The sequence below is a fragment of the Rissa tridactyla genome, chromosome 1, assembly GCF_028500815.1.
Source record: "Rissa tridactyla isolate bRisTri1 chromosome 1, bRisTri1.patW.cur.20221130, whole genome shotgun sequence".
Lineage (NCBI taxonomy): Eukaryota > Metazoa > Chordata > Aves > Charadriiformes > Laridae > Rissa > Rissa tridactyla.
The window spans coordinates 141,940,764-141,956,761 of record NC_071466.1 but is presented as its reverse complement, the minus strand read 5'-3'; the positions used below and the strand labels follow the sequence as shown (position 1 = coordinate 141,956,761).

Here is a 15,998-nt window from a genome sequence, read left to right as displayed (position 1 = left end):
GTGACTGCTACTTTTGCTCTTTCACTGAGCAATCTGACTTGGACAAAGGTAATCATAACTCTTGCTGATCTATAAAGGCTTTGGAGACTATGTGCTAAGTATGCTAATTGTTGTGTGAACTCTTGACATTGGGAATTGGCGCTATTTTTCTGCATTGGCATTTACTTTTAAATATTTAATTGAATTGTGATTTATTGAAAGGTTCTGACCCGAAAAACCCTGAAAAACTCATGTCAGTTTATGAAAGAGGTAGCATCCCAGTATTCCCTGTCTTTTCTATATCCACCCTGTACCTAAGTGAGAGATAATTGACTCTAGTGCAAGGACTGTTAGAAAGAGATTACTTGAGGCAAACTGGGACACATAGTCCTATTCCCTAAAAAACTCGCAACATGCTGGCTGTTATTTTATACAGGCAAGAGTTTTGAAGAACAGGTAGACTGCGACTGGACACAAAGTATGAACCTTCTTTCACCTGGACTATAGCCAACGCTATGGGCGACATCATGCTCAAAATAGTCAGGGTAATCTTCCATATGTGATCTGTCTTCATTGCACAGAACTGGCTTCCGTAGCACAGAGTTGGTGAAAACCTTCAGGCCCATATCCTGAATGTGAAAGAATCAATCACGTCACTCAGGGCATGCACTAGCCCACTTTTCCCACCTCATCTCTCTCCTCCCTCCTCTCATTCCGTCCTTTCAAACCTGCATGTCACAACTCTTCCTCTCCAACGCGTATGTCATGGAGCTGTGACACCTGGTGGTCTGTGAAAAGCAGTAATGATGGGGCTTATCTTAGGTCTTAGGCCATGGGATCAGTGGTGAGTGGAGGCAAATGTATCAGGAACCAAGTGGCCTGCATCACGGATTCAGATCTCTACTAGGAATGCCTGAGGTTATGAGCCAAGGCCATGGTCCTGCTTTAGAAATGTCTACTGAAGCATGGGCAGGATCCCAGTGAATGTATCTAGTAGGGATTTTCAGTCTTTCTGAGTAAGAGATGGGGATAAGAGGGCAGAAACTGGGTGACTGGAGACTTTAGTCAGTTCCAGGCATCAACTGCCTTCTCTTAGCAGTAAGAACCACCACCGGAGAAAGTTGAACATGCATGAATTCTTCTGGAATACCTCCCACTGAAAGAACTACAAAGAGCACATACCCTGAAAACCCTGTAGACATCGCCATCACGACTGACATTCACAGGTTCATAGTACAAGCCATCAAAAAAGGTAGTTTTAACTGGGATACACCTCTCTGACTTGTATTCTTCCAGGTTGAGCCCATTGTAGTAATAGCCATACAAATCGCTCACATGAAGTTGGTAGTACACCTGGAAGGTGAGAACTAGTGTAAACACAAGAAAGGCCCCAGACAGGTGCAAAATCGCATATATTCCAAGCTTATGGTAGCCCCTGGGAAGTCCTATAGACTGCAACGGGTTTGGCTACCGATGCCTACCTAGAGGTCAAAAAGCAATAAGCAATAAGCAACTTCTATTGACCTAGAGGTCAGTAAGCAATCCGTCTGGAGGGCAGACTGGACTCTGCCCTCCTCCTTCTGAGCTGCAATGACTTTGTGAGGTGAACTTGAGCAAAAGCACAGACATCTACTCTTGAGTTATGTAAAGAGGAGACTGGAGTCTGTCAAGGTACTAGTTGACATCTACAGCTTTTGTTCTGGGCCTAAGGCCTATTTGAGTCATAAAATGCAATTTTGACATAATCACTTCCCTGGGAGGAACTATGCTTTCAAGGATTTTCATTAGGCATATTCTTGGGATATGTCTTACACTGCCATGGTTTCCAAAAGTAAATCAGTATCAGTCTCAGTACTCGGTACTCAGTAAATCAGTATCAGTTTCTGTCTTCGAAGTGTAAAACTGACATAGACCTTTCTTTAATCACTGAGGCAGCTGTTTCCAAGGGAAAGATAAAAATACAGCCAGCAGCAGAGAGATTACCAGTGGGAATTGGAATGGGAATGTCATTATGGATGTCCCTAGGTCAAAAGAACACAGGACTGGGTATGTGGCTTACGCTCTCAGCAGATAACTCTCGCTCAGGCTGAAGAAGAAGAACACTCTGATCTACAGCTCGCAGGGCACAGTAGGAGTTGGCAGCAGCTTCAAGATGGAGACTGACTTTAGAACTCGGGAGACCTTGCTTTTCAGAAAACTCGAGCTGGAGCTGGAAATGAACAAATCCAAGACAACCACGCAGAAATTAGGAGAATCAGCTTGGCACACAGATCTAAATCTCACCTTTCACCAGCGCTCACTCTATTCTCTGTGGGGCAAAGCTCTTACCACTAGAGGGCCCTTCTGAATCCCCGTTCTGTAAAAATTCACAACCTCTATAATGCCCTAGTCACCTCCCTCTCCCCACTCCGTTGAGAATTTAGTCTGAATCTGAGAATACGTGTCAATTCCAGGGACAGCTACTCGTGCTCCCAGACACATCTGTACCTTTTCCTTTCCTAAAGGCCACCCCGAGTGCAGGGCTCTTGATGAAGTCATTCCCTAACTGTTCTCTCAGCAAAGAGCCAGCTGATACAGCCCTTAATAAGAAAGAATAAGTTTTCACCTTGTTTTTGAAGCATACATCGGTGCGTATCCAAGAGCTGTCAGCTACTATCTCCCCATGAGGATGCACAGTGTACAGCAACAGTCTGGCACTGGGGCCAAGCTTCTCAGTGACAGTCAGGGTGATGGAGAATATACCTCTGGGAGCTGTGGAAGGAATATGGAACAGGGGCGGAGAACTCAAAAAAAGAGATTAGACAAAACCTCAGCTTTGGTGGAAGTACCACATATCTATCCATAACCTACCTTTAAAACCTTTAAAAACCAGGGAAGTTGAATACTGGAAGATTCATGGCTCAGAGGCTGAGGAACAGCTGCCATCAGTAAGACAACAGATACAAACTGGAGGATGCTGAGAGCAGGATGCTTTGCAGAGAGGGGTCTGAGCTGAGTAAAGTTGGACCGGGAAATCTGTGCATAACTGCTATGAGAAGAGCACAGCATTGCATTTGGGTCTCAAACCTAGAATCTCCTACACCAGAGGAGACAGGGCAATCTCCTGCGCTAAGGAGATGAATAACTGAAAATGTAAATACTCCTTGGCAAGAAATAGATCAAAAGAAGGTTACATTCCTTGTGTTGTGTTTGGTCACAACAATGTTTTCCTCTTTCAACTAACAAGATAAATTTGATTATGGTATGAGGGACTGGCTAGATGCTGCAGCAAAAGCAAGTGATACTGTGAGTGGTGACAAGTCATGTTGTTTAAGAACTAGTACCTGATTTAGCCACAGTTCTCTGCTTTCATTCCTTCCTACAAAACTTACTAACGCTCTGGTGCTCAGAACAATGCTCTGAAGTATCAGTAGTAATATGGTCTATAACTTACCACCAGAGATGCTGACTTGCTTCTGGCCGCTGAGAATGATTTTCCCTTTTGTCATCACCTGGGCATAGAAAAAACTCATGAGACAGGATCAAAAGCACCATCTCATTGATTTTGAGTAGTGTTCTGAGAGACTTCAAAGGCTATCAAGTCAAGCTGTGATCTGTAGCCACTGTCTAGTCTGGAGATTTCTGCCTTATGTGGGGTTCAAGAGAAGGTTAAAGAAAAGAGGTGTTTTGAGACTCAAGGTAGCACTTACCACATAGTAGAAATTTGTGTGTCTGGCATTCCTGTAGCCCTGACTGTTCAATACATAGTGAACATTGATTGTTTGCTGCTGGCCACAGCTGAGCTTCTCCTTCACTGGCTCGATTTTCACAAAGCTGTTGGTTCGTGAGTAGAAACGCCGGACAATGAATAAGGCTTGAGGTTCATTATCATTTCTCCAGAGGAAGAAGTCTGCACAGTCATCTGGTGCCTGCCTGACCTATGAAGCATAAGTATCATACATGGGGAATCAACAAAGTGGAAAATAAAAAAGAGTCAGGCAGTTGAGAGGCAAAGACATCTTCCCTCTAAAAAATTCCATTAGGAAGCTGATTTTGTGGGATTGTTTAAGCCAAGAGCACGAGCTGTGTGAAAAATTTGTGATTCACCGCTCCAGAGCAGGTGGCCTTCTGGATACCTTAACGTTTCCAGACACCTATGGCATATTGTGGTAGGGAGGTTATATTAGATTCTTGTAGGCTTGGGACAGGTTGTGTAAACTCATAGGACTTATTGTGAGTTAGAATGGCATTGTTCTCAAACAGCCTTCTTTTTGTCAGCTCTTCCCATCATACCAGAAAAAAGGCGTGACAACATGGAAAGACTATGGAATGGTAACAGGCATGAGTCTCTGACAGCAGAAATGCAGGGAAGCAGGCATCAGCAGGGAAAGAGGCTGGCGTGCATCTAGGCTGGGTGCAGAAAACAGGGCCACCGGTGAGGAAGGTCCTCTAGTGCACAGAATAAAGAGAAATAAGACGGCAGCAGAAAGGGCTGCTGAGTGGAGGGAAAAGAAGGGAAGTGCTGAAGATCACTGCCGCCAAAACAACCCTGGGCTGCAGTCTGCCACTTCTCAGGCACTGGTGTTTTCTCATATCAGTTGCACACATGTTGTAGGTTTTGGTGGACTGACTGCCTACTTTCCTCATCTGAAACAATCCTGCCAGCACCCACGAATTGATTCTAGTCCCTCTCTCCAATCAAGCATTTTTTTCAGGAATTAGACTGAAGTCTGTATGTACTTACTCTCAACTTAAAATTGGGCTCAAAGAAGTTGGACGTGTCGATGGAAACAGCAGCAATGCCATTCTTGTCAGTGGTGTAGTTGGCCAGATATTTTTCATTGAGATCCAGCAGGAGAGTCCTATCGGCAACGGGCTTGCCATCCACATCTGTCACAGAGATCTGAACACAAAGAATACCCAAGGGATTCAATAAAAAAAACCACCAAACAAAAAGAACGGGAAATGCTCTGCGCACCAGAGGACGCTCACTTAAGCAGTGAGGACAATTGCAGGGAGTAGAAATCAAGAATGAAATGTATTTAAGAGGCAAACATGCCTCAATATTTTGAAGGAGCAGTTCTGTGACAGGCAAAGGCAGGCAATTCCTATCAGTGCAAGGAAAAACTATACGTCACAGAGGCAGAAGGAATTGTTTACATACATGATGTCATATAAAAGATTCTTTTAATGATAAGTCCTCTGGTCCTCTTCAGTGACCGTTAGTTCAGTGGGCCATTACATAAGTTAAAGACTACTGAGTGAAAGGTGATGGTCTCATGCTCTCCCTTCCTAAAGAAATAGAAACAGAGGGACTCCAGAGCTCATACTCTTTGGAGAACACTGATTAACAAACCTACAGCAATCGGATGACTTCATGGCCACAGGTAACCTGTGGAGCTCAGTAGCACCTCTCAGCTTCTAGGCATCTGTCCATACCCTCTGTCTCCATTGCATATCACAACGATTCTGTAAAGCTCACCCTCCCTTCTGTCCCTGGGTTTATCCTGCATGTGCAGGTTGCTAAGAAGCCAGAATGTACTCCAACACCTATACTGCTTTAAGTAAACATCCCTGGGAGTGTGTGATGCAATGCAGGGTGAATTCTACCTTCCATTTAAGTCCAGCTGTTGCTGAAGTAGTTTCCTGCAGGCTCATCTTCCCCACTTATATGACCTTTCACTTACCCATCTTTCAGGCATTCCCTAACTATAGCTGCAGAAACACTCTAACACTCCAGGAATGATATAATTTTCTTATTTTCTCTAGGAGCATCTAATGTAATGAGAGAAATATGCTGTTATGCAGCATTATCATGGGAAGTTGTCAGCACAGGGTTAGGGGACAACCATAAATGGGGTGACGCAGAGATGATCATGCTGGACCTCAGGAAGTTTTGATCTAAATGTATCATCTCAGATACCCACCTCACCATAGTAAGGAATTCCCCTTTTGTAATAGGCATCCATATTCTTGAATATCACTCTGTCATTTTCTTGGTTGACTGCAACATAGTCATAGTCTTTCATTTGGATACCTGCAAGACACACACAGTATAAAGGAGAGGAAACAGAAATCAGATATGGGCAGAAAAATCACGGAATCACGGAATTTTCAGAGTTGGAAGGGACCTCTAGAGATCATCTAGTCCAACCCCCCTGCTAAAGCAGGATTGCCTAGAGCACATTACTCAGGACTGCGTTCAGGCAGGTCTTGAAAGTCTCCAGAGAACTGGACTCCACAACCTCCCTGGGCAGCCTGTTCCAGTGCTCTGTCACCCTCACTGTAAAGAAGTTTTTTCTCATATTTGATCGGAACTTCCTATGTTCCAGCTTGTGCCCGTTACCCCTCGTCCTGTTACTGGGAACCACTGAAAAGAGTCTGGCTCCATCCCCCTTTAGATACTTGTAAACATTAATAAGGTCTCCCCTCAGCCTTCTCTTCTCCAGGCTAAAAGAGTCACAGCTCTCTCAGCCTTTCCTCATAAGGCAGAAGCTCCAATCCCTCAATCATCTTTGTTGCCCTACACTGGACTCTCTCCAGTAGTTCCCTGTCTCTCTTGAACTGGGGAGCCTGGAACTGGACACAGTATTCCAGTTTTGGCCCCACCAGTGCAGAGTAGAGGGGGAGAACGACCTCCCTTGACCTGCTGGCCACACTCTTCCCTATGCAGCCCAGAATTCCGTTGGCCTTCTTTGGCGACAAGAGCACATTGCTTGCTCATGGATGATTTACTGTCTACCAAGACCCCCAGATCCTTTTCTTCAGAGCTGCTTTCCAGCAGATCCACCCCTAACCTATACTGGTGCCTGACATTCTTCCTCCCCAGGTGCAGGACCCTACACTTGTCCTTGTTGAACCTCATTAGGTTCTTCTCTGCCCAGCTCTCCAGCCTGTCTAGGTCATGCTGGATGGCAGCATGGCCCTCTGGGGTGTCAGCCACCCCACCCAGTTTGGTATCATCAGCGAACTTGCTGAGGATACACTCGGTCCCCTCGTCCAGGTCGTTGATGAATGCGTTAAACAATACTGGTTCAAGTATTGACCCCTGGGGGACACCACTGGTTACAGGCCTCCAACTCGACCCTGCTCCATTAATCACAATCCTTTGAGTCCTGTCACACAGACAGCTCTCAATCCACCTCACTGTCCCCTTGCCTAGTCCACAATTCCTCAGTTTCCTAAGGAGGGTGTTATGAAAGACAGTGTCAAAAGCCTTGCTGAAGTCAAGGTAGATGACATCTGCTGCTCTGCCCTCATGTTTCTTTTGAAAAACTATAGGGATAGTGATGCTCTGGAGGGAGAGCTACGTGAAGAAAATGGTGATTGTTAGTTGTTTGCTGCATAGGTCAGGATCCAGGAGATTCCTCTCAGAAAGTACCACCTATTAGCTTTAATCAGCTACCCCAACTTCCACTTGGTATTACCTGTCCCATTTTCAGTGACAATGCTTTCTACGTTGAGGCTGGTATACATCCTGGCATAGCTGCGGTAGAGCTGGAATGTTTTGATGGAGATGACAGTGTTGAGGCAGCCATCCTTCCCCAGCTGAAAAAGGAGCACAAAGGGGAAAACTCATTTTTCTCAAGGTTTGGAAAATTGCTCCTGAATCCGTATTAGTGGGTCTCTGAAGAGCTTCGTGCCTCTGCTCACATCTTTGGCTCCTACTTTCTACTCACCCCCCTCCTACCTTACACTTCTCACTCCATGGCTTCCTTCACAGCTCGTTCTTTCAATATTATCTACACTTGCACCTGGAAACTTTGCTCCTCATTCCTGCTAGTCCTCTCTATGCTCATGTCCCTTGTCAGACCCATCTTGTATGATGCCCTGACCCTATCATCAGAGCACTTTGAGTCTGATCTATGGAGAAATTAATTATTAGCTTAACATTAAGTTAACATTAAGCTTAACATTAATTTAAGCTAATCATTAGCTTAACATTAAGTGTCCTCAAAGACTCCCAGTACAGATCTGCTGATTACACTTAGTAAGAACAAAGCTCCAGTGCTTTAGGAATGATCACAAATTTATAGTTTCATAAGCTTCTCTCCCTCCTACTGACACTTTCTGAGGGAAAACCCAAAGTCTCCTAATAAGGTCATTGGTAACAAATACCTTCGTGGTCTTTCACTGTTGTCTGTGGGATAGTGAGAAAAAACATGCCTGTGATTGTCTCTCTGGTGTTACCCAGGAAATGAATGAGGCCACCAAACACTGTGCTACATGTTGGGTAGTAAAGTTGACAGGGAAGAAAGACCTTGCTATGTATCATACCAGTCCAGTGACAGCTTTGCAGGTTTCTTTCCTCTTTTGCTCACATCGTGGACTGTAAAAGCGCTGCTGACACACGTTGATTTGGGCATTCCCTTGCACTGGTTGGCCATAAGTGTACCTAGGAGAGGAAGAGACACAAGAACCCGACCATGTGGACTTAACATGAAACCTGCAAAGACTGCAGAGCAATGCAGACTTTAAATCCCTCAGGACTGCCCAGAGCACAGGCAGAAGAGCAGCTGGGAATTCAGACCAGTTAGCCCTAGCAGAATTCCCTTCAACTATTTTTAGGCCATTTCTGGCATCTTGTTAAAAAAGCGTGCTTTACCGTTGTCATGGTGTAGTCATTCTTCAAGGTCTGAAGCTGGTAAGTGGTGATGGCCTCAGGGTTAGGATATAATTTTCTGCTGCTTGCTTTTTCTCGTTAGTGCCTTATGCAAAGCAAGGTGTATCGCAGAAAGAACCCTATTCATATTCACCCCTTTGGCCCATGCCACCTTGCCCTTTGGCAGTGTCACAGCCAGAAATCTTAATGATATAGTCTCCTTCTGTACTATTTCTCTCCTTTTCTGTAATAATAAAAATAACAGCTAGAGAGTAGGTCTAGACTCTACCAGTTCTAATTCTGCTATGTAGCGGGAGAAGAGTTATCATACTTCATGTCACAGAAGTCATTGCTAAAGGAATTGGTCTAACCCATACTCTGAATCAGCAGCACGGTCCCTGCTTCCCAGTGTGGCACACCATCCTCCATCCTGTGTTTCTTGCGCACAAATGTGTTGTTCGCAGCTTACGATGCACTTACGAATACTTACAAGCACTTAAGATACTTACGAAGCACAAACGTTCACCCTGACTTCTTCATCAAAGAAAGAGATCCTCCTTGGCACACTGGTTGTCACTTCAAATTTTGGCAGCACTAGGAATGCAATGTGAATATGACTGATGAGCAGTTGCATGCCACAGGCAGGTGTATATGTGTGTAAGATAGCAATAAAACAGTTGGCAAAGGCATTTTCAACAAGGGAGAGGAAATGGTTCAAAGAAGTCTACCTAGGAGCTGTCTATAGGATATTATCAGAGAAAAAATAACTCTTAGTGGTAAGATGAATAACTTCTTTAAAATTCAACAATAATCATACTAATAATTATAATAGCCACAGTAAGAACTGTGATAAATCACTTTAATTGGCTGTACATTTTCTTCAAGAGAAAAGTGGGAGTGATGCTGATGCTCAAAGCAGTTAAGCCCTGAAGAACAGAAGTTATGCAAACCAGCCCCATTGAAGGATAAAAGCAATGATTAAGTGAAATAGTAAAATCAAACAGTTCACTGTCAGTCCCTCTCTTCAGCTTATCTTTTGGCCCAGGTCACCAGCAATAATGACAACATAGCTGGAAAAAGGTCTTTTTCTCATGCACCTGTGCACAGGAGACTGCAAGGTATGAAAGACCTCTGGAGGGTAAGCAGGAAAGGTCCTTTATATTGCCCTTACAAAGAACCCAGGCAACTGGCAGTTGTCCAAGCCTTCTCTGGGAACTACCAAGGAAAACCTGACACTAAAAAATGAGAAAACTTGTAAATCAAAACAAATTTAGCAATTCCCTTGAAATGGTCTATTCCAGAGAGCAAGCAGATCACTATGAGGGCTTTGGCATCTCCATTACCCATTGTTTTCCAACCTGTGCTTCCACTGACTATCCAGCCTCTCCTGGTAACAATCTGATACCTGTTATTTAATCTGTCTGAAGATAATATCTTCAGATTTCTTCTGCATATTTTAGTCTAGTGCTCTTCATACAGTGATGACCTCCACAAAACAGGACAGACCTGACTCATTTATTTTGCATCTGAACAGATGGAGAGTGTAAGGCCTGAGTGATAGGATGTGGATCCCAAAATCACAGTGATTTTGTACCAAGCTCAGAAAAGAATTAGACTCCTAATTTAATTAATGAAAACGCTGCCTTTCTCAGCATTTATTTTTTCCCTTCTTGCCTTCACTTTCTCCACCCAGCTCTCTCCATGTCTTTCTTTCTCAGACATGAAGTGGAGAATTCAAAGCACTTGAACTCTGCACTAGCAGCTCCTATGTGACTTGCGCAGAGCCAGCCTCATTGCTGGTGCAAGGCAATTCACAGCCTTTGCTTACCATATTCCTCCACTGTGAAGAACTGGTACTCTTTTTCACCTGACTTCTTCTCCACAGTGATGTGGTAGGACCCCAGAATAGGCTCCGGGATTAGCGGAAAGGAAAGCTGGACAATTCCATGCTTAGACGCCACATCCAGCCACTGGAAGATCTTGTTTTGCTCTGGATCCTGCAGAGTGGGAGAAAAAGATGTACTAAAACTCTTATCATGCTGTTTCTTGTCTCCTTGCCTTCTTTTAAATTTTGTATCGTGGCATACTGACTAAGTGTAGCACAGTGTGAATGTACGTTTGGGCTGATGACAAGTACTCTGATTTTGGATTAATTTTCCAGATGTGTTTGTGCATTAAACAAGCCTAAGTTCATGTTTAACTGGAAATTAGGCACTCTGCCAGATGAGCTCAGATCATCCAGGAATAGTATATGATTGGAACTCAATTTGCTTATCGGTAGGTTATGGTCTTCTTGCATAAACCTTTCTGACTCAACTCCTCCTTCTGTAAAACAGGAATATTATGCTTGCCTCCCTTAGAAGGTGTTTTGAGATCTAGTGATCTGAAAAGCGGTAGGAGACTGATTCATTGTTAGCCTCTCCCCTAGCAGACCATGACATTTCAGAAAGTTACTGTTCTTATGCCTGCATGAGAATGAGGCTATTTCACCAGCCCATTTACCGTAGTCCAACCAAAGTAAGACTACACTGAACACTCTTGTTTGAATCCTAAGAAAAGACACAGCAACAACCCCATGTCATCTCTGACTAACATCTCCAGTTCTGCTTGTTTCTTCTCCTCTAGTGTTTGATAATGGGCACCTCCACTGCTCAACCTCAAGTCCATTGGCTTTAGACAGCATGTCTAGGTTGAGTCTCCCTCAGTTATCGAGACTATGGGGAATGATGAAGCATACATAGCCTTTCCAAAGTAACTTGTGCTTTAATGACGTGTTGCATCTCTTACCTCAATGATGATTCGGGGATACTGGAAAAGGAAAAGAAGAGGAAAAAAAATAAAAAAATGATCAAAACATCAAGAAATTAACTGTGGAGCTTGAAAAATACTAGAACATAGAGAAGGCTGAGAACAGTTTTCTTTGGATACAGAAGACTGCATCAAGGAAACAACTTGAAACTTATGTCTGTAATTAAAAGGATAATTTTAAGGGGATAGCTGTTGGTGAATTTATCTTTTCTACAAAAAACATCCAGTCTCTTTATACATATCTGAGGCAAGTGAAGTGACTACAAAACCTGAGCACTGAGGTTTTCCTTGGAGTGATTATCAGGAGTGCTTTCAGACCCTTTGCCCTCTATAAAGGCAGGGAAGGGATGGAGTGTGAAGATAAGAAGTTACAGCAGTTCTTCAAAAACACCAGGAGGCCTGTCTCAGACCCTTTTTATTAAATTTCTAAGTGAAAGAGCCTCAGCAAATAGGTACCATAAAAGGGTGCTTGAAAAATCTTGACTATCACTCATACTTACTGTCTCCTGAACAGGTCTGAACTGGCTGTTCAAAGTGACCACACGAAACATCACTGTAAAAGATGTAGGACAAAAAAAGGATCGTTCACTTTAGCACTGGTAAGTCACTTTCAAGATACAACTGATAAAAAGTTTGCTCAGGCTTTTAGGGAGAACTAAAGAGTCCCTGGAGAACTAGAAAGGATTTAATTATCTTAGCCGGTGAAAAAGAAAACCAAAATAAACTTGTCAGCTGAAATATCTTCAATTGTGACCCCCTGGGACTAAAGTAACCTCTAACGTAAATAGAAATATTCTGTACCACCTTCATTTCTTCTTGAGGGACTCGGTTCTTTGGACAGTTTCCTCAAAAACTGTTTATACAAACCAATGCAATGAAAAAATAGAAGAGAAGGAAGAATTTGTCTTTATTCTAAGTGTAAACTCTGTGCAGCACTGAAGTATAATTATGCTAAAGAGATAACTAACTATACCACAGCTAGTACTGTCATTTACATATTTTGATGGAATCAGCACTCTGAATTAGATTAGCAGTTAAGTAGAAACAGCTGCTGACAGGAGATTACATGCTTACTTTATTTTTATATGAATTTTATTAATTCCAAGCTTAACCTTTTATTTTCTGTATTTTTAAGGACAATTTATGAGATTGACTTCAGTAAACCTGGCAGAACTCAAGATCTTGTAAATGCAATCAACTCAGTAAAAACACATGAACTCTACTCATTTGTTGCAATTTTGTGAATTGGTTCTATTTTTCTCTGACTTTTGATGAGCCCAAACTCAGATAACAATTACACACTATCTGAAGGATTTGCTTATGGCCATCGCAGTTGATGGCCTTTTCCTCCACAAGAGGAAGTCCTTGTCATTCTTGTCACCCTTGCATTCAGTTTCCAAGTTCACTAGCTGACTCAAACTCCTCAGCACCTTTTTGCCCTGGTTTGTAGATGGGTTTGTCCGTCTGGATGAAGACAATATTATCCACATTCTCAATCGCCACTGATCTTCTCTCAGATAAGTTGACTGTGGTTCCTTTGGCAGAGAAGGAAATGAATGCCAGGGGGTCAGAAGTAGCAGGAGGAACCTGGAGAGAAACAAAATCCCAGAGGAAAAGTGGTAAATGAGATATGTTGAAGTCTCTTTATGCCCAGGATTCTTGAGTAAGATACTGACTGTTAAATGAGTCATAAATAGTTTGTGCAAAGTCATGAGATGCCCCATCATTGCCAGTGAGTTAGTCTCTGGGAATATCTGTTGTGGAAGTCCCATAATCTGTTACCAGGTACTAAGGTTTTAAACTATGCCCGGTCCTATGCATTTTCTCATCTCATGTAGCTACCTGCCTGTATGCAGATTGCCCAAGCCATATAGCTCAATTATGAGGTGTTTTCTCCTGCTGCATTCTGAAATACCTAATCTTGGGACGTTTTTGTCATATCTGTCCAGATCTTGCAGAGTCACAAGAAAGGGAATGAGCACGTCCCAGCTGGGTTCTCCAGCTTGACAATTATGACCGTCCCATAGGGCGCATGCACCTGTGATGGCAATCAGAAGCTTTTTTCTATTCACTCCTTGAATGGAAATGGAAAGTCTTTCTCCAGATTCTACAACCCATGTCTTTCTTTTCCTGTCTGTATTGTCAGACTTTCCAGCAGTTTATCTTTTCTCATCCTATTCCCTGCCCACACTCTTCATGTTCTTGTCCTCACTGACAAGGGGAGTTGCACTCAGAAGCTTCTACATCCTCTTAAGTAGTCTCAAAAGAGAAAATACCTTAAACTTGCAGCACCTGAAGAAATCATTCTTTGTCACGGATTCCTCAAAGAGAGTCTGCCGGATACTGCCATATTCCAGGACGATGCTCAGGGACAGAGGCTCACTGAGGCTGTGGAACTGCACACAAGCAGTCTGTGGAGAGTCACTCCGCACTACCGCTGGGACCAGCAGCACATACTGACTGTAGGAAAGCAAGACCAGATCAGACAGTTCAGTCATGAAGGAAAGTCAGAGCAAACAGGAGAGGAAAATACCACAGAAATGCCGTATGTGTGAAGGAAGACACAGTCCAAAGCTTGCCCAAACCAGTGGCAGGATTTCCATTTCTTTTAATGAATTTTGATTAAAATACTAAGAACGTACAGATGACAATTTTTTGTCCCTCACAGTTCTTTCTGAGCCAAAAGACTGCCATCATTCTGTGCAGTCTCTTACGCAGCATGATACTGCGTCTTCCTATTCCAGGAATTTACACAGCTTCAATTACTAGACTGTTTAAAAAGCTGACAAACATAGCTGCATTTATCCTCCCATGACCTATATGTATACTTAAGCCTGTAGAACCTCCCATAAGGAGGAGTGATATTTAGCTTCTTTTTGAGATCAATAACAAAAATACTAGTTAACTTGCAACAAATTTTTAATTTCTTTTTTCTCTGGATATCTCTCCCTCCAGATAAGAACTCACATATCATAAGTCAATCAGCATGATGCACAAGAAATCATCCTGATTTTCCGTTTTGCAGAATATTCCAGGGAACCCTCAATCTAACCTGTGTGCCCTGTTCTGTTCCCATGCCTCTCCCTGCGTTGCTTCCTTTGCTTCTTCCTGCCATTGGATTTTTTTAGTTGTCTATAATGAAGGCAGGCCTTCCTTTCCCAGATCCTTCCTCTGAAAAACATTCCTTCAGATTTGCTATATTTGGCTAAGGTTCTGTTTCTGGCCTCTCACTCCCTGCTACCCAAACTGGTCTTTTCAAATAATGTATGACAGAATTGATGAGTTCGTTCTGCAGTACAACATGAATGGCACAATATTTTTTTGGTAATCTGATCCTTTCCATTTTTTTCTCTTGCTTTTTCACTTGCTCCTATTGTCTTTTCTTTTATCATTTTCACTTGTCCAGTTCAGACTGCACAATAGTCAAAGAGCAAAAGTAAAATTACTAAAACTAACTCTCTATCTGAGAAAGCTAAACCCTCTGACTTTCACAGTGTTTTCCTTCAGAACTTCTGAGAAGACCATTATATCTCTAATGTTGGTGTATTTTTGAAAATGGTGGCTGAAATCTTCTGTTTGGATAAATCCATGCACATTGTCAGTGCTCTGTAAGTCATGACAGCACAGCAAGTACCATTCCAATATGAATACGAGTATGAATATGAATACGAATACGCATACAAATACAAATACAAGTACAAATACAAATAAGAATACTAGGATTGCCATTCAGCATAGTCCCTAGTACCAGCCATTACCTGGCCTGCAACACCTCCTCATACACCATGCTCTCTCTGTACTGCTGATGTATATCAGTCCTGATAATTAGTATTACTTGTTAGTCTAGTCTTGAATCTCCTCCCGACTTTACCCAGGCCCTTCAGAATTCATCTAATTCACTTGTAGGTTTCTATCATTCAAATGGCATTTCATAGCAGTTTTATGATGGAGAGCACCATTTCAAATCATCCTTCAATGTCATCTACTTCCATTTCAGACACATTTCAGAACCTAGGTCTCAAATATTCAGTTTATTATGCAGCAATGTCCCAGAAGAAATTAACTGGTGGGAAATATAATAAAATATTTTGTCATAAAACCATAGAATGTATGATCTCTTACGGTTCAGAAGACGCTGTGGCAATCCAGTTCAAGGTCAGAATACTTAGAAGAATCCTTGACAACATCTCTGTCCGTGAAGAGGTAAAAGAGAGACTGATCTCAAGTGGACAGCTTAGTCTCCTGGCTTTTAAACTGGCCTGAGAAGGTGCTCCTCCTCCATGGCTTCAATCATATTCTAACAAAAGATATCTACATAAAATTTGCATAGGTTCATCTTCCTCTCTCCTGTCTGTTCTCACACTCCTTGAACTCTCAAACAATACCTTAGGAAAGCTCTCATATTTCACATAGCTTTGTGAGGTATTGCAAGCCAAACCGGTTCCTGCCCATTCAAATGTTTTATTGAAGCTTACCTCTCTGATTATTGTGTCATTGGCTGAAGGTTCCTTAATGTTTCAGCTTCTTAGTATTTGCCACTGCTTAAGTATTTCCTTGTTCTGTGAATGTGTCCCATAGATACATCTCACAAACCAGAAGTAATCATAACACAGTGCTATTGTATATCTGC

The 15,998-nt window shown here is 42.7% G+C and overlaps 1 protein-coding gene across 1 annotated transcript in view; it reads right to left on the bottom strand.

Annotated features, from left to right (window-relative positions):
• Window positions 1-15,612, bottom strand: part of LOC128911965 (ovostatin-like) — a 34,267-nt gene extending 18,655 nt beyond the window's left edge. The window contains exons 1-17 of the mRNA XM_054207614.1: window positions 15,491-15,612; window positions 13,645-13,828; window positions 12,799-12,955; window positions 11,869-11,921; window positions 11,348-11,368; window positions 10,389-10,557; window positions 9,070-9,154; window positions 8,236-8,353; window positions 7,386-7,506; window positions 5,886-5,995; window positions 4,703-4,861; window positions 3,669-3,896; window positions 3,413-3,470; window positions 2,585-2,730; window positions 2,039-2,188; window positions 1,162-1,332; window positions 476-608 (exon numbers count right to left, since the gene is read on the bottom strand). Of these exons, the coding sequence (XP_054063589.1) occupies window positions 476-608; window positions 1,162-1,332; window positions 2,039-2,188; window positions 2,585-2,730; window positions 3,413-3,470; window positions 3,669-3,896; window positions 4,703-4,861; window positions 5,886-5,995; window positions 7,386-7,506; window positions 8,236-8,353; window positions 9,070-9,154; window positions 10,389-10,557; window positions 11,348-11,368; window positions 11,869-11,921; window positions 12,799-12,955; window positions 13,645-13,828; window positions 15,491-15,555 (2,128 nt within the window). The 5' untranslated portion in view covers window positions 15,556-15,612. The remainder of the gene's footprint in view (window positions 1-475; window positions 609-1,161; window positions 1,333-2,038; window positions 2,189-2,584; window positions 2,731-3,412; window positions 3,471-3,668; window positions 3,897-4,702; window positions 4,862-5,885; window positions 5,996-7,385; window positions 7,507-8,235; window positions 8,354-9,069; window positions 9,155-10,388; window positions 10,558-11,347; window positions 11,369-11,868; window positions 11,922-12,798; window positions 12,956-13,644; window positions 13,829-15,490) is intronic.
• Window positions 15,613-15,998: the final 386 nt, after the last annotated feature.